General features: G+C 39.5%; 1 protein-coding gene across 3 annotated transcripts in view; it reads left to right on the top strand.

Moving 5' to 3' along the window:
• The window catches only part of naalad2 (N-acetylated alpha-linked acidic dipeptidase 2), a 186,077-nt gene that overhangs the window by 64,895 nt on the left and 102,131 nt on the right, over window positions 1-19,051 (top strand). For 2 of the 3 annotated variants that reach the window (XM_043691544.1, XM_043691542.1), the window contains 4 exons: window positions 5,427-5,552; window positions 6,849-7,035; window positions 13,284-13,371; window positions 17,085-17,180. In XM_043691544.1, coding sequence (XP_043547479.1) covers window positions 5,427-5,552; window positions 6,849-7,035; window positions 13,284-13,371; window positions 17,085-17,180 — 497 coding nt within the window. The remainder of the gene's footprint in view (window positions 1-5,426; window positions 5,553-6,848; window positions 7,036-13,283; window positions 13,372-17,084; window positions 17,181-19,051) is intronic. The other variant, XM_043691543.1, reaches the window with a different exon arrangement.

Below are 19,051 nucleotides of genomic sequence, written 5' to 3'. Positions count from 1 at the left end.
CATACATTCATGTAGAACTCTGAGCTCAAAAATTGCATGAATTTATGTAAAACTCTGTTATCTCACTTTTTAGATTAGAATCAATCTAAACATCATGGCATAGACAGAGAACACAAGGGGCTAACACCTTCAACATATTGTCTAGCTATCACCATTGTTAACAGCTAACCCGAGAATGCAACTTGAAAAAAAGTTTTGTGATTTACACATGAAAGAAAAACTATCACTGTATTCTAACAGATGAAAGGCTTAACAGACAATCAATGTTTCAATGTATAATTTCAGTTACATCACACTGTAAATTTTTGCTATAAATTCTGTGTTACGATCGAGCCCTCCACTATCACCTGATGAAGGAGCGTCGCTCCGAAAGCTAGTGTGCTTTCAATTAAACCTGTTGGACTATAACCTGGTGTTGTGTGATTTTTAACTTTATTCTTGAGTATTGTTAGAGCTGCACCTATCCAGATAAATGAGGAATGTGCTTTGTAAATAGTGAACAGTCTTTGGGCAGTCAAAGTCAGTTTCTCGCTGTAGTATTGCTATCCTCTGACTTGCTCTTGTGTGTCTATATGTCTAGTCCACTTCAGTTTCTGGTAAGTTGTAACATCCAGGAGGCTGGTGGTATTGAAAGTGAGGACAGATTTCTCTGGAAATCTTCCCTCTCTCTTCCAATGCACTTCCCTATAGCCAGAAGCTATAGAAGTAGAAATAAAAATATGAATGGATGCAATGGAAAATCACTTGACCTTTATTAACCCTGAGACAAAGTGACATACTTTCATTCCTTCCTCAGGTTAAGTATGTCTTTTTATTTGTAAATGCACTTTGGATTGGAACATATCGTGAATGAATTATAGCAGACCCTTCTAGTTCTGATTGTTTCAGAAAATAGGAAAGTTCATGTTCTAGTGATTATTACAATGATGGTCACAAACAACAAAGGATTAATTGTGCTGTGCATATTTAGAGAGACTTCCTGAAAAATACATTTCTAGATATTGACAGTTAAGTGTTACCAGTTCCAGTAGGAGACAATTTCTGACATGCCATATATTATTCAATGTTTAAAACATGTAAATATTTTCAAGAACTTTGGAAAAGTGTTAATACTGTGTTTATATTTTCTGAATGTTTGAGACAATTTAATTTTCCATTACAAGAGCACCAATTTAAAGATGTGCAGGTTAGGTGAATTGGCCATGCTAAATTGTCCATAGTGATCAGGGATGTGTAGGTTACGTGCCTTAGTCAGAGGTAAATGTAGAATAATAAGGTAGGAGAATGAGTCTGGGTGGGTTACTCTTCAGAGGGTTGGTGTGGACAATGGCCTGTTTCCACACTGTAGGGATTCCGTGATTCTATGATTCTATGAATTCCGAAGAAACAAAACTCTGTATGTATATTGTTAGATATTTCTTACTGGTGGCTGAAACATCTGTGGACAATAATAAAACATTTGCTCTGCACAGGTGAGCTGAAAAGTTAACCCATCCCAGGTAGTTTATGTTGTCCCATGGCATTATTTTACATCAATGCCAGTACGCTGTTACAGTGGAAAATGGGGATCAAGATTATTTTTGGGTGGATCAAATGCCTTTGATACTGCCACTGGGAGTGAAGGAAACAATTCAGACAAAGGGTTTTGGCTTGAAACATTGACTTTTCCTGCTCCTTGGCTGCTGTCTGACCTGCTGTGCTCTTCCAGCTTCACATCTATTGACCTCAGTGCTTCATTTATTGTCCAGCACCTCATTAGATGTTTGTCCTTTGAGACTACCTAAAGCTATCAATTGGTCACTGTATTTGTGGACTCATGATACATGATCTGCCCATGCCACGACATAGAGATGGACCTTACTCACCTGAACATGAGGTAGGGTTGTGCTACCAGGCTGCTGGCTAATCCTGAGATTATAAAGCAGCTTAGCAGTATCTACAAAATCACACAATGCAGCCAGTTTTGTGTTCTTAAAGACTTTGTTGCTTTTTAAGGAAGCTGCTTTTGATTACAAAAGGCTACCATAATGGAATACAGGAGGCTGCTGCTGAATATTTAGCTGCAGTTGTAAACAAGGAATTTGAGGAGGTTCCATGTCTGATGATGCCACTCCTTTAGCAAGGTTATGTTGCCCTTTTTTTTCAGGAGGTCTTAAAAGTATAGGTTCCGAAAAGTCCAGGCTTGCATGGGCTTTAGGACTAGTTTGATTATAGCTAACAGATGCTACCTCAGGTAAAAGGCTTTCAGGTTTAAAAAAAGTCTCTTGTACAATGCAAGGGGAGTAGCCAGTTCTTTCAGCTCAGCTTTCCTCTGATTTGCTTTTTTTTTTTAGCAGCCCAACTATTCACTGAAAGCAGTCAGGCAGTTTCAAAGCTGTTGGACCCAAAGAAGCAAGTCCATGCTCAACTCCCTCTCTCTCTCTCTCTGGCACCTCTCCTGTAAGACCCCATGTTTGATTTTACCTTTTGTGCCAAGGATGTTTATGGGGATTGTTGCAAGTATTGGGAACAGCATCATCTAAGTTGGCATGATCTGTTGGGTTTTTGGATAGGTTAAGTAATTCGGTGTTCTGTTCTCGTTTGTTTGTGTTTCATTTGGCAGTCTTGGAAATAAATTCTGGTTTGTTTGAAACTAAGTGGTTTGGCCATCTTTCCTGGAATATCCACTTTACATCTGCTTAAAAAAGCGAGCAAAGTTGGGGCCCGGGCTACTTCCTTGAAATGTTTTGAGAGGGTCTAGCCTGGTCGTTAAGATGTGGCACTGAAAACCTTAGTGATGGAGATGACAAAAGGAGAGATGTCACTGATCCATATGTCAGAGGTCCTGAAAGGACCACTTCAATAGGGAAAGTAGATCACTATCTCCTTCAGGATTATTTGCAGCTGCTCAGTGACATCCTTGACCTGGCATGAGGAAGGCAAAGCAGCATCTTGGAGTCACATTCTTGAACCTGCATCCCCTCTGAATCTCCTGCTCCTTACCTTAAATATATGTCCCTCATCATTGATCCCCATACCAATAGAAACATTTATTCCTGTTTACCCTGTCTTTGCTCCTCATAATTTTATACATCTCCATCATGTTCCCTGACAGTCTCCTGTAGCTCCAAGGACACAGCACCGATATGTCCAGTCTCGAAGATACTTTTGATTTGATTTATTGTACCTAGATACAGTGAAAAGTTTTATTTTGCATGCAGTACAGGCAGATTATATGGTACAAAGCGCATTGGGGTCATAGAACAGAGAGAAGAATATAATATTATGGTTACAGAGAGTTTAAAATTTGAGAGGTCCATGATTTGGGTCTGACATTCTGTCGGGCATTTAGGAAGTTTCTTACTTGCATTTACTCTATGTTGCTGCGCTGGAAATGTGTTGAAGGTGAAGGGATGGAGTGGAAGAATATATGACCATGTGTTACGATATGGCGGTGAACACTTCTGTTAATTAAACCAAACACCCCCAAAAGCTCACCTCGCCTCATAATCTGTGACAGAGAGCTCCCAAATTTTTCTATTTAAAGAAAATAATATCAATTTATTCTTTAACTTTAAAAGTGAACATTAAACAACAGCTATTCACAACTCTAAGCCCCCCTTTCTCTTAATGGCTTATTACCTCCCTCGAACTCTATAACAATAAATAGTTTCAATAAAATTACTTATTAAAATTACATCAACTTAATTTCAAAACCATGTAGCGGCTGTCACCTTGTGTGTCTGTTGTCTTCTAGCTGAAGATCTCCCTGGGTTGCCTTCTTTCTTTTTACTGTGAACATATTTCATATGAAAAGGTACCTTTGAAAGTGTTTCCCGATTTCTTGGATCTGTTTGATGGCAGTTGCTCTGTCTGATTTTCAAAATGACTTTTTTTATCATCGGATAAACATCGGATTGTCTCATTGGTTCGACATTGGCAAAGCAATAAATTCAAACTCGATTGGAATTTAGTTTCTTGGGGCATAATTTAAACTGGTTAAATTTGAATTCTTGTCAAAACAGCAACCAACACAGGTGACTATTTCACCACAAAATGTTACATATTTTCAATTTTGTAGTACACTCTAAGACTGCTATCTAGTTATATGACTGTTCAGAACAGCACTCACTCTGTCTTAAATATATAGTACATGCCTTCAACTGCGTAACATACGTTAAGCTTCAAGGTATCAATTGAAAAGAGAAGGATTACTACTAGCCACACTTAGAAGCCTTTTTGGAGGAAATTTGTTTCTGGAGTTGCCTTTGCAGAGCACCAATCTTCATATCGCAGCCTCCAATAAAGGTACATTTGTAGGCCAACCTGAATTTGAACTGTCGACTCTCCTGCTCCTCCGTTGCTGCCTGACTGGCTGTGCTTTTCTCGCACTGCACTTTTTGACTCGGATCTCCAGCATCTGCAGTTCTCACTTTCTCCTCTGAAAGTCACAACAGGCAGATTTTTTCTTCAAAGTCAATTTCAAGTTCTACCAACTGCCACAACAGGATTCAAACAGAGGTTCCTATGGAGCTAGATCTCTGGATTAATAGTCTGGTGATAATACCATTTTCCTGCAACATCAGACAGCTCTGGGACACCTAATATTTGACAGTCATTTGTTTTACAAGCTAAAAATGCAGATAACTGTTGAAAATGAACCCAGTGTCTCTAGATCAATGGCACTTTAGGAAATAAACTGTTCTTGCTGGGGTTTTTATTTCAGGAGAAAACCTGACCATAATATACTTTGGCTTTAATGAAAATTTTTCGCTGTCAAAATGTAATGTGTCAAAAAATATATATATTTCAGAGTATTGGCAGGTATTTGTTCAATTTGTTTTTAGCAATTACAGATCCACCTATTGCCGTGAAGTGTGTGCAAATGTGACATGCACGGATGTGACATGCACCTTCTGCAAGGATTCTTTGAAACCCTTATTGTACAATTCTTTGTCCATCTCTAGGTGGAAATTGGTCTTATTTTAATAACATATTCTTTGCTATGGCAGTGTGAAAGTTTCCTTCACCTGATTTTCTTTTCCTTGTAGCTGTCTATTTTAATGAGATGATATGTTGTTAGTTACAGTGTCCTGCTTTCTTAACTTCAAAAAGCAGAACATCTTTGGCCTCCAGTTCTCATGAAGATGGCTTTAGTTGCCACAAACTATGACGAATATAAAGTTGGTGATAAATTTTCAGTAAACAGCATCTCTAATCCAATTTGTTGCTATTCTTCATTTAATTAGGTGTAATGTATTGCTGTGGCCAAGTTGTTTTTGGTTATTTTAAATTTAGTTCATTACTTGTCATTTTCAAATTTAGAAACTACTTCAAATTCAAAGCCAAATACAAATTTAATTCTTTGTTATGTTATCTGTGAATATCTGTTATTAAAAGAAGTATTTGCATGATTCATTTGGATGTGCCATCACATTTCTGTGCAGGGTGATTTAGTTTACGTTAACTACGCTCGAACGGAGGACTTCTTTCAGTTGGAAAGAGAATTGGGTATCAACTGCACTGGAAAAATTGTGATTGCTAGATATGGGAAGGTCTTCCGAGGAAACAAGGTACAAATATGTTGTTTATGTTGATTTGAAATATTCTGTATCTGCAGCAATACTATGATCAGCAAATAAAGAATTTTCTTTTGCTTTGGGAGAGAAAAGCTGCCTTAATCAAATTTTCCAGTTTCAAATATAAACTTTAATGGTTATAGAGCACCTTCAGAGTGCTTTGTGTAACATATGGAGGAAGTATGTTAAGTGTTGAATGTAAACTGGCTACAGTTTTAATTATAGTTCAGAACTATTTCAGAAAAGGACTAATAATATGCATATTCTGAAGAGCTTTTAAAGAAAGAGTATTTTATAAGTCTCCATTCCAGATTTTATCAGCTATCTGAGTACTTTACAAAACCCACACAGTAATGGAATACAACAGATAAAAGCAAAAACTGTGGATGCTGGAAATCTGGAATAAAAAACAGAAATACTGAAGAAACTCAATAGGTCCGGCAGCATCTGTGGAAAGAGAAACATCAGCTATAAATGAAAGTGTGAAAAGGAAAATGGGTCAGCTCTGCTGAGAATTAAGTCAACCAGACACCAGGAAGATTAGGTCATAACCTGCAGATGTGTAACTCAATATTTAGTCCTAGAGTCTGTAAGGTTTTCTCTGTCTTCACTGTCCAAAGCCCCAAACATACTTTTTCAATCTAGTATACTATATTCAATGTTCACAGTGCAGTCTCCTTTGCAGTGGTGAGGCCAAATGCAGACTGAGTAATTGCTTTGTAGAACACCTCTGCTTTGTTCGTAGGAATGACCCCAACCTTCCAGTCGCTGACCATTTCAATAAATCGCCTTGGTCCCTATACCAGTATTTTTATCCTGGGCCTATCTACAGTGTTCTAACAAAACTCAACACAAGCTGGAGGAATAACGTCTCATTTCTTTCTTCTAGGGCACTCTACAGTTTCTTGGAAGAAGAGTTGGAAGATGAGTTATATTGGAGCCAAAATGTTAACTTTGTTTCTCCCTCCAAAGATGCTCCAAGAACTGCTGAGTTTCTTGAGCACTTCGCTTCCACTTTATATTTTTAGTCAAGCTTTTCTAGTAAAACTACAATACTGGCATCTAGCAAACAATGTTGAAAATTACCTAGGCGTGTTCTGTTCACAAAAAGCAAGAGAACTCCTACATGACCAACTACCAGAGACACATACAACACTTTCTTTTAGATTAATTCCTTGTTTTTATTTGAATGTTGTGAACTGTTCCTGTGTTTGAACAAATAAACCAAAGTTTTTTTTTTAAGCATAACTTGGATTTTCAGCTTTATATATCATTCTTCCTATTCACTAGGTTAAGAATGCAATGAAAGCAGGTGCGAAAGGAGTCATCTTTTTCTCAGACCCTGCTGATTACTGTGCACCAGGGGTGAAACCTTATCCAGATGGCTGGAATCTTCCTGGAAGTGGTGTCCAGCGTGGAAATGTATTAAACCTGAATGGAGCTGGAGATCCTCTTACCCCAGGCTTTCCAGCTAATGGTAGGTTCTAGAGCAAGCGACTGTATTCTTGAGTAAGACAAAATGAACTGCTACATGTAATTATTTTAAGCAGTGTAATTTGCTTGAAGTCTGGAGGAATGACTTGAACAAATGAAAAGTTAATTATATATAGTGGAAGATGAAAATATGGGCATAGTCATACTGTAATTGTTGCCAGTATTTTTATGGAAGAATTTAAACAAACTGTTTTAATTCAATCAACTCATCATCAACCTAATCTTTACCTTTAATATGTTGACAATACTTTTATCAAATAGCAACAGAATATGAGAGAACTTCATAGTTTCCTGTAACACTGTCCAATCAACATGTAAATTAATTTTACCATGGAAATACGGCAACAATTTTCCATGCCATTCCCTGATGCTTTCATAACTAAGTTTCACAGTAGCCCACCAATACATTTTGCCAATATCCCTCCACTGTCCAGTTTCCAAAATCCTTATTCAAGAACTTCACTCTCACAAAGACAAACAACATTTAAAACAAGCACTTCACCACATTAAGTCAACATTTCAATTCAATTAATTGTTTCAGATAATTTATGCCTGTTTACATTGAGGAAGATAGAAGAAACCTTCCAGAATTGGAGATCCAAGTGACTGGAAAGAATTGAAATGAAGGAAATTTGTATTAGTAGGAAGGTTCCACTGGAAAAATTAAAAGACTGAAAGTTGGTAGGTCCCTGGGACCCAACAGTGTGAAGGAACTGTTTACTGAAGTAGTCAATGCATTGATGATCATCTTTCAAAATTGTATTGATTCTGAAATGATTTCTTCAGATTGGTTCCAGTTGAATCATGCTGAGACCTACAGCATGGAGACAAGCCCTTTGGCCCAAACTGGTTCATGCTGACCAAAATCCATGCCAACACCATTTCCTTGCACTTGGCCCATATCTTTGCACTTGGCCCATATCCTTCTGAATCTTTGCTATCCATATATTTGTCCAAATACCTTTTAAAGGTCGTTAATGTACCCGCCTCCACCACTTCTGCTGGCAGCTCATTCCATAAACATACCATTGTCTGTGTAAAAGGGTTGCCCCTCAGATTCCCTTTTATTCTTTCACTGCTAACCTTAAACTGATACCCTCTAGTCCTCAATTCCCCAACCCTGAGAAAAAGACAGAGTGCATTCATCCTATCCATGCCTTTCATGATCTTACACACTAGTATAAGATTCCCCTCTCAGTCTCCTACGCTCTAAAGAAAAAAGTCCCAGCTTGTCCAACCTCTCCCTATAACTCAGACCTTTGACTCGTGGCAACATTCTTGTAAATTTCTTCTGCATTGTTTCCAATTTAATGATACTCTTTTCATAGCAAGATGACCAAAACTGAACACAGTACTCCAAGTGCGGCCTCACCAATGTCTTGTACAACTGCAACAGACCTTCCCAACTTCTATAGTCTTGATAACCCACCACATACCTAGAGCTGTAAACTGAATGTGGGGGTGGGGGTTCGGGGGTGGGTTTGTGGTTGTTCAGTTGCATGGAAAATGATAGAAAAGGTTAGAGAGAGAGAGGTTTAGGCAGAGGTTACTAAAGTTTCCATGACAAGCAATAGGACAGAGAAGATAGAAACAGCCAAGAATCTAACTTCAGGTACAAACCGATAAAGGGACAACTATCACAAGGGTGATAGTCAGTGCAGGAGAGTGTGTTGCACTATATGACAGAAGGTAAACAAGTTTGCAGTGCAGATTGAAAATGGCAGGTACGATGTGGATGGTATCACAGAGACGTGGATGGAAAGGGATACAAGGATAGACATCCCACTGAAAGGACAGGCAGATTGGGTGAGGGAATGGAGCTGTCTTCTTAATAAGGAATGAAATCAAATCTAGCAGTAACCAGGATGTGAGGAAGAAAATAAATCAGGAGTTAGAAAAGGCATGTAAGAAAGACATTATTACAATAATCATGGGGGACTTTAATATGTAGGTGGTAGCAAATCACATGAAAAGGAATGGCTCTTTGGAACAGTTTGTGGTAGAGCTTTGTAGGGAACAGACGATTCTGATTTGGTGATAAGTAATGAGGCAGACTTGATTAGTAAGCTTAAGATGAAAGAAACCCTAAGGGGCCGTGACCATAATATGATAGAATTCATTCTGCAGTTTGAGAGGGAGAAACTGGAATCAGATGGAAAGGTATTACAACCGATTAAAGAGAATTACAAAGATATGACAGGAGGGGCTGGCCAGAGTTCCTTTGAGGTCTAGCAGGGAAAACAGTAGAGTAGCAATGCAGATGTATCTGGAGATAATTTAGAAAGCACAGCAGAAATTCATCTCAAAGAAGAAGAAACATACTAAAGGGGAGGATGAGGTAACAGTAGCTGACAAGGAAAGCCAGGGACAGCATAAGAGCAAAAGAAAAAGCATACAGAGTGATGAAGGTTAGTGGGAAGCCAGAAGTATAAGAAACCTTCCAAAAATCTGCAGAGGACAACAAAAGAAACAATAAGGTAGAAGATAAAGAATGAGACATGGCAAGATATTTTTTAAGATATCTAAAATGTAAGAGAGAGGCAAGAGTGGATTTTGGACCACTAGAAACTGAGGCTGGAGAAGGAATAATGGTGAACCAAGAAATTAACTAGGAACTGAATAGGTACATTGCATCAATTTTCAAAGTAGAAGACATAGCAAAGGTTAGTGATGGGCCACAACTGTTCACAATATGTATAAATGATTTGATGTGGGGGACCAAGTTTAATATTTACAAATTTTTAGATGATATAAAGTGAAACAGGATTGTGATGTGAGGTACTAGGAGGATTTGAACAGGTTTGGTGAATGGACAGGAACATGGCAATTAGAATATAGTTTGGAAAAACATGAGGTAATCCACTTTGGTAGGAGGAACAAATGTGCCAAGTATTTAATAAATGGTGAGAGGTTAGAAAGTGTAAGTGTACAAAGGGACTTTTGGTGACCTATCACAAAGTCACTAAAGGCTAATATGTAGGAGCAGCAAGCTATAGCAATGTTAATGGAATGTCAGCCTTTGTTGGAAAAGGATTAGTGATTTTTGTTTCCGTTGTATTGATCTTGACTAAACCACACATGCAGTATTGTGTGCAATTTTGGTCTCATAAGTCAAGAAAGATATTATCACAATACAGAGCTTGTAATAATGTTATATGACAGTGGGACTGTCCTATGAAATGAGAAAAGTTCTGTATTCTCTGGAGCTTTGAAGAATGATAGTGATCTACTTGAAACTGACAAAATATGTAAAAGGATAGGCACAGTAAATGCAGGTAAGGTGTTTCTCCTGGATAAGGGTTCTAGAATGAGGGGGCACATTTTAAAAATAAGATTTACTGGTTCTTTTAAGAAACTTATTTATCTATCAGTGTGTGTTTAGCTTCTATCATCTGGGAACTAGACTAATAATATAAACACCTTGTTGAACTAACTATAGACTCCTTGTTCCTATCAGAAAGTGAAAAATAGGTCCCCAATGTTCAAACATGTTCAAAGTTCTGACTTCATTAAGTAAATACTTTGTAGTTTGGACTATACATATTCCAGTGTTGATACTTGTTTCTACTCCGGTGTTTCTGTTTATCAGATGCATTTTATCATTTTGTGCAACAACATATTAATGTAAACTATGAAACAGTTTAATTATGAGGGTATAGCTGTTGTTGGAGGTGTTGGGGTATGGGGGGATCTACAAAATGCTTTCATTATTTCTAATCTCTGCCCATACTGACTCTGCTTTATGTTCTTCTAAGCCTTGATTCTTTCTCACTAATGACCTTTTGTCTTCATTAAAAATCAAGGCTATCCTTCCCTTTTCAAAATGTCCTATATCCTGAAATGTTTACCTTCCAACCTTCATCACATCGTAACCGCAATATCTAAGAAATAAAGATTAGATCTACACTACGTATTTCTATTTCTGTCACAGTTTTATCAATGATTTGCTGATAATCTGTGCATTCAGATAAAGTTCTTAATTTTATTTCTTTACTACTATTCCCTGTGTGAACCTTATGACCTGCTTTATTATTACCATAAAAATCACTATTACTACTTGTCATGATCTTCTTACCTCATCAACATCATTATGCTGTTTTATTTGTCTTGACTTTTACTGCGTGGATTTCCAAATCTCTCTTTACCTGACACCTACATATCCAATTTAAAACTGTGCTGGTGCCATATTGCACAAGTTTTTGTGTCCTCCGTGTGAGGAAAATACTTCACTTTCTTAAACATTGGGTGTTGGTCACTACTGCCATTACTGTTATGGACCTATTTATCTATCACAGATAAATTTGAGAGGTCATGGTCAATAATAAAATCAGAGATGGACCAAAAAGACCTGGGTTCAAGTTCCTCCTGCTCCAGAGGCATGCAATAATATTTTTGAACAAGGTTGATTAGAAAAAAAAAGGTTAAATTAAAAACAAAAACACATAATTCTGGAGAAACCCAGAAGATTTGGCATTGTCTGTGAAGAGACAGTCCAAAATGGCACTTCTTCAGAACTGAAAGGTGCTGGAATAGTATCTGCAGTAGATCAAGTAGGTTGCTCCATGTGTTCATTCTCTCACTACCAGCTTGGGCCAGTCTGGCGTTTGTGCCCTTGGGATATGGCCAACCTAGTCAGCAGTGCACCTGAGCTTTTCTTGTTGATGGACATTGCAGTTTGCCAGCTAAGATGTGTCCTGGACCCTTATTACCATCAGTGCTTCTACTAAGTAGTGTTCAAAGTGGAGGTTTACAGATTTGTTAATTGAGGGAGGGTGCTAATTGGTAATCAGTGATAGTTTCATTACCCAGCTTTGATCTGATGTTATGAAACTTCATTGCATGTAAAGCTAATGTTGAGGACTCCCAAAACCCAACTCTGTTCAACTGGTCAAAATGAAGCATACTCAGGAAAAATGTTGAGGACATTGAATCATTCGTAACTGTCAATGAGTATGATAATGTTTGGCTGTAGCTTAAGTAGTTTGTGGGACAACTTTCCAGTTTTCTAGATGGTTCCTAGATACTTGGTTTTTCAGGACTGATTAGTCAAGGTGTACCTTGTTGTTTCTAATTCAATGCCTGATGGTCTGCCTGATTTTTAGGTTTTATACTATTTTTGAGAAAAGACAGTAGATTAAATGTTTCTGAAGACTGTTAAGAACCAGGGGTAGATCTACGGTTGTACATATACAGCTCTTTGAAAGGGCATGCCAACTTGATTTAAAGAAACGTCCAAACAAAAAAGTTCCATAGCTTTATAAACAGAGGCATGGAGTGTAAAAACAAAAAGTTATGCAAATCCTTCTGTCGATTACTTGACAGCCCTTGGTTTGAATATTATGTTCAATTTGAGGTTTCATATTTTTGGAAGGCTGTCAAAGCCTTGGAGAGATTGGAGAGAAGATGTGGTTGAATGTTAACAGGGATAAGGGGTTACAGTTAATTGATTAGATTTGAGAAACGAGAGATGCTGCCTTTGGACCAATGAAAATTAAGGTGAGATTTAATAAAGATGTTCAAAATCCTGTTGTTTTTGTCATAGTTAGAAAGAAATTGTTTGGGAACCAGAGTACACTGGTGTAACTTGTTAAGAAGTCTGAAGAGAGTTTTTTTGTTGTGTGGCATTCTGTAACAGTTGGAATGCTTTGCCTGAAAAGGTGGTGGAGTTGGATTGAATAGTAACTTTTAAAGGAAATAGGGATATATATGATATACATGGTGGTAAATCTAGTTATTGTATGGGAACATTGAATTTGTGTTGCAAAATAGTGCAAAGATTATTCTGAATATGCTAATGAACATTGGTAAAACTTTTCTTAATCATTTTATTGGCTCATTCTGAAGTGTAACCTAAGACAAAAAAAAATGATGATGATGATAAAAATCTGTGGTTTTAGATTAAGATATATCCAGACAAAGCATTTTTAAAAAAAGTCTCCCTTGAAAATTCTTGTAGATGCCTATTCAGCATGGTAATTGTATGATCATTAAGAAGATTTTTAACTTAATAATATGTAGGTAATGAAGTGTCTTGATCAGCATTAGAAGATACAGTCCAGTGTACAACATTAACATTAGTCACACTGGTTATATTATTTCACATGAATGCTTCATACCAGTTCCTAAGAATATTTACTGCATACAACTTACTCAAAATTAGCATGGTATTGACCAGATTTTACCAGAGAAAATGTTTTTGTAATATACCTCATTTTCCATTCTTGTTTTCAGAATATGCATTTAGATTGGATGAAGGTATTGGCCTTCCAAAAATTCCAGTTCATCCAATCGGCTATAACGACGCAGAGGCAATACTACGGTAAGTTGTCTGTAAATGCATAGGAATTTGGTTTAAACCAAGTTCAATTTCATTTCAATTCATGGACTTTGGATTATTATGCTGTCCTGCTCAACACTAGCCCCATAAGGTAATCATGGCACCACACTTGTATGCCATTTGGAACTTGCTTGTGCCTTCCTCTGAACCTTAAGATACAAATATGACCCTTCTTCACAGAAACTGTCAAATCCACTCAATTTTTGATTTTTGTTTTGGATCTCTAGCATTTGTAGCTATTTATTTTAAATTTATAAATGTGTTTATCTCCAGAAAAAAGAACACTTGCACAGTTTCTTTGTATTGTACTTCACTATTTCCCATAAACTTGTGATGCTGTTGATCAGATACTGCATCAAAATCCATGGATTCAACAGGATTGCCAACTTGAGGAATACTTTAAAGACATAAAAATACTCGTTTGTTCTGTAGTTTTTCTTAACTTGCTATATTCAATATTAAAAATTCATAAGACTTTGGTTCTGCAGATGCAAAGAAGTATTGAAAATTGCAAGAGTCTGTCACTCAGCCAAAGCTATGGACAATCCACAGTTATTAGCAGCAGAACCCATGGCTGCATTTTGCCCATTATAGCCAATCTGTTTTGTTGACATTAAATTAAAGATGGTGGTTAACACCCTCCTCATTGCCCAGATGCTGCTACACCACTTGGAGTTCATAGCAAAGCAGTGGCATTGTTAGTGGTAGCCAATGCCCAGCAGTTGGGGAGGGGTTATGGGTTTCTTAGGGCAGGTGGTGTTGATGTTGCATTGTCATCTGGTGGTGGTGGGGGTGTGCTTACATAAGCTAAAGACTGCCTGTTCAGGACTTGCACCCAATGGGGCCTGCTGGAAAGCAGCCCCCTTGTACGAGATTGTCAATTGGTCTCTGGGTGGGAGGATCATCTGCCACCTTTCCTGGCCACTAGCATAACGGGATAGTGACAAGAAGGTGTCCATCACCCATACCCCTCCTTTCTCACAGCACTTTGTCAGTTTTACTGCCTCCAAGCCCATAAAATCCTGGCTTTAACAATATTTTAAATGTAAATTTGAAGAGTATTGTATCCAAATCAGCACTGGCTTACTGAATGCAAACTGTGAATTGAATTTTTCTACACAGTGATTATAATGACAATTGAAACATTTTAAGACATCTTGAAATCATGAAAAATGTCATATATATGACAAAGTCAAAAATCACACGACACCTGGTTATAGTCCAGCAAGTTTATTTGAAACTGTAGGCTTTCAGCGCCCCAGTTCCTTTCTGAGAAAGGAGCGGGAGCTTTGAAAGCTTGCCATTTTGAATAAATCTGTTGGACTATAACCTAGTGTTGTGTGATTTTTAATTTTGTCCTTCAGCCCACCACCAGCACCTCCACATCATATATATATGACAGAGAGGGTTTCCAAAGCCTGAAATTGCTGAAGTTAGAGTGGAATGCTGCAGATAAGATCTTTATGACAAAGGTCAACTTGAACATACAAGAGAATTTAAGGCCTAATATAGAAGTATAGAGAAATAACAGAACCAAAGACAAGTACAAGAATAGACTCATAGTTAACAAAAATAGAGATGCAAACTTCTTCTACAAGCACATTAAAAGTAGAATTGTCAGAAAAACAGAGGGTGACTGGAAACCAAAATCTATCTGTAGAAGCAGTAAGCATACCACTAATGTATTTTATCATTGTTTTGCATCACTGTTTAACAAGGAAATTAACTTTATAAAAGCTGCAGTAAACAATGATGTTGTTAGAATTCTGGATGATATAGCAGTTGATAAATGGAATCACTAGAAATACAAACAGAGCCATACTGGTGAAACCACCAGGCTGGTTTGGATGGATTCGAGTGAGGGAAGTAAATTTAGAACCTTCAGAGGTGGTGGCCACCATGTTGCAATCCCTCTTAGATACAGAGGATGGGGCCAGTTGGTTCAGTTGGTTAGATAGCAAGGGTGTGCTACAGAATAATGCCAACGGCCCCTTCCAAACCCACAGGCATCTATAACAGCAAGGGCAAAAGATAAATGGGAATACTACCACATGCAAATGCCCCTCCAAGTCACACACAATCCTAACATGGAAATATACTAGCATTCCTTCAGTACTGCTGGGTCAAAATTTTAGCACTCCCTATCAACATTCTGGATATATCTATACCAAATCAAGAAGGCAATTCACCATCATCATCTCAAAGGCTCTGGGATGGGCAATAAATACTGACACAACCAACAATGTTCATAACACCTGACTGAATAAAAATGGCTAAATCATTGTACCTGCTGTGGTAGCTGATGGAGGTCTGCCTACTTGTCTTGCTCCATACTTGATGTGGGAGTGATGCCTTCAACATATAAACCACTTGTCTTAAACCACTGTCTAACAGAGAGATGCTTGTAGTTTTTTTGTGGACTATGGCTAATACAGAAATGGTGCCACAGGACTGGGGTGTTGCAAATATTACACATTGTTTAAAAAAGAGAGAAAGAAAAACCTGTAGTTGAAGTCTGATCAGTTTAACAAATGGAGTGGCCTCAAAAGGTTGAATAGAGAGGGAAAATGAGGTAATGCAGTTGTTTTTGTGTATTTGTACTTTCAGAAAATTATTAATAAAGAATCAGATTTAAGATTTGTTGGAAAAATTGAAGCCCAGGGATTAAAGTGGGTAGGAGCAGCATTGACACTAAACTAAAAGGTGCAAATTGAAATCAAGAGCATGAGCGGAGAAACCTGGAGGTGTTTATGCAGAAATCTTTGGTAGTGGCAGAACAGGCAAACAAAACAGTTAAAATGATATGGATCCTGAGTTTGATCATGAAAGAGCATACAGTACAAAAACCAGGAAGTTATGTTAAACCTACATAAAACAGTAGCTTAACCCCAGCTGACATACTGTATGGATAAAGTGCACCATACTTTTTCAAAGAGCACAAAAGCTTCTGGAAAGGATGCAGAAGCATTTTACTGGAATGACTTCAGGCAACAGGGATTATAATTAAATGAAATAGAGAAGGATTGAGATATATTAAGTGACAATGTTAAAGGATCAACAATAAAAAGACTCCAGTTTAACAAGAATAGTAAAAGAACCAGAGATGACAAGATAATAAATATTTTTTGCATAATGGTGTGTGTTGGATACATATCCATCGTAGCCTTCTAAAGGGAACCGAATAAACACTTAAATGGGAACAACTGTCAGGGATATGGAAAAATAGATGGACAATGGACTGAAATGAACTATCTTCTGAAGAGCCAGCACAGACTCAATGGACTAAATTGCCTCCTCTGTGTCACATTAATCTGTGATTTCACATGGTGTCACTGGATTTGCTTCAATCAATAGACTATTCAAATATAAGACTAAGAGGAGGAGGAATTTCTTCTCTCAAAGGGTTCTGACTCTTTGGAACTCCTTGCCACAGAGAGCTAAGGGTGCAGAGTCATTGCATTTGAAGGCTGAGGTGATTTTTGATCAATAGGGGAAAGCAACGGTTGCAGGGACAGGGCAGAAAAGTGGACATGAGGAATGTTGGATCAGCCATGATCCTATTCAGTTGCAGAGCAGGCTTGAAGGGCTGAATGGCCTCCTACTGATCCTATTTCTTGTGGTCTTAGGGTCTTGTAGTTGCAAAAGGAAGTTAACTCTTACTTTCTTTTAATGTAATTGCTCATGCTCTTCAACAGTAACATGGGAGGAATTTCAGCCCCAGGTGAATGGAAAGGGCAAATGAATATTTCATATAACATTGGACCTGGTTTCAAGGACAGTTATTCCTCAAGGTAAGTGCTTCTGAAACGGGTGGCACAGTGGTTAGCACTGCTGCCTCACAGCGCCGGAAACCCGGGTTCAATTCCCGCCTCAGGCGACTGACTGTGTGGAGTTTGCACGTTCTCCCCGTGTCTGCGTGGGTTTCCTCCGGGTGCTCCGGTTTCCTCCCACAGTCTAAAGATGTGCAGGTCAGGTGAATTGGACATTCTAAATTGCCCGTAGTGTTAAGTAAGGGGTAAATATAGGGGTATGGGTGGGTTGCGCTTCGGTGGGTCGGTGTGGACTTGTTGGGCCAAAGGGCCTGTTTCCACACTGTAATGTAATCTAATCTAATCTAATCTAATCTAATTCTACTCTGACGAGCAGACTGCAGTGTTTCTGAATATTTTGCATTATTTGATGACATCATATCTTGCCCTTTATAATTTAGTCCATTGTGATATTTACATTTGTGCCCACAGCATTGAGGACACCAAATCTCAGTTGAAACTTTATTGCTGGAACAGCACAGCAGGTCAGGCAGCATCCAGGGAACAGGAGATTCGACGTTTCGGGCACAGGCCCTTCTTCAGGAATGAGCAGAGAGTGTTCCGCAGGAGAAGATAAAAGGTAGGGAGGAGGGACTTGGAGGAGGGGCGTTGGAAATGTGATAGGTGGAAAGAGGTCAAGGTGAGGGTGATAGGTCGGAGTAGGATGGAGGCGGAGAGGACAAGAAGAAGACTGCAGGTCAGGAAGGCGGTGCCAGGCGGGAGGGATCCGGCTGAGACAAGGTGGGGGGAGGGGGGATGAAGAAACTGGTGAAGTCCAAGTTCATCCCCTGCGGTTGGAGGGCTCCCAGTCGGAAGATAAGACGCTCCTCCTCCGACCGTCGCGTTGTTGTGGTTTGGCGGTGGATGAGTCCAATGACCTGCATATCCTCGGTGGAGTGGGAGGGGGAGTTGAAATGCTGTGCTACAGGGTGGTTGGGTTGGTTCGTCCGGGTGGCCCAGAGGTGCTCTCTGAATCGCTCCGCAAGTAGGCGGCCTGTCTCCCCAATATAGAGGAGGCCACACCGGCTGCAGCGGATGCAGTAGATGATGTGGGTGGAGGTGCAGGTGAATCTGTGGCAGATATGGAAGTTTCCCTTGGGGCCTTGAAGAGAAGTGAGGGGGGAGGTGTGGGCGCAAGTGTTGCACCTCCGGCGGTTGCAAGGGAAGGTGCCGGGAGTGGAGGTGGGGTCGGTGGGGGGTGTGGATCTGACAAGGGAGCCGCGGAGGGAGTGGCCTCTACGGAAAGCTGATAGGGGAGGGGAGGGAAATATATCCTTGGTAATGACCCCTTGACCATGACCCCACCCCCCACCACCAAACCATCATCTCCCAGACCGTCCATAACCTCATCACCTCAGGGGACCTCCCATCCACCGCCTCCAACCTCATAGTCCCACAACCCCGCACCGCCCGTTTCTACCTCCTGCCCAAAATCCACAAACCTGACTGCCCCGGACGACCCATCGTCTCAGCCTGCTCCTGCCCAACCGAACTCATCTCGGCATACCTCGACACGGTCCTGACACCCTTAGTCCAAGAACTCCCCACCTACGTCCGTGACACCACCCACGCCCTCCACCTACTCCAGGATTTCCGCTTCCCCGGTCCCCAACGCCTCATCTTCACCATGGACATCCAGTCCCTGTACACCTCCATCCCCCATCACGAAGGACTCAAAGCACTCCGCTTCTGCCTTTCCCGCCGTACCACCCAGTACCCTTCCACCGACACCCTCCTTCGACTGACCGAACTGGTCCTCACCCTGAACAACTTATCTTTCCAATCCTCCCACTTTCTCCAAACAAAAGGAGTAGCCATGGGCACCCGCATGGACCCCAGCTATGCCTGCCTCT

The sequence above is a fragment of the Chiloscyllium plagiosum genome, chromosome 6, assembly GCF_004010195.1.
Source record: "Chiloscyllium plagiosum isolate BGI_BamShark_2017 chromosome 6, ASM401019v2, whole genome shotgun sequence".
NCBI lineage: Eukaryota > Metazoa > Chordata > Chondrichthyes > Orectolobiformes > Hemiscylliidae > Chiloscyllium > Chiloscyllium plagiosum.
This window is presented reverse-complemented; position numbering and strand designations above follow the sequence as displayed.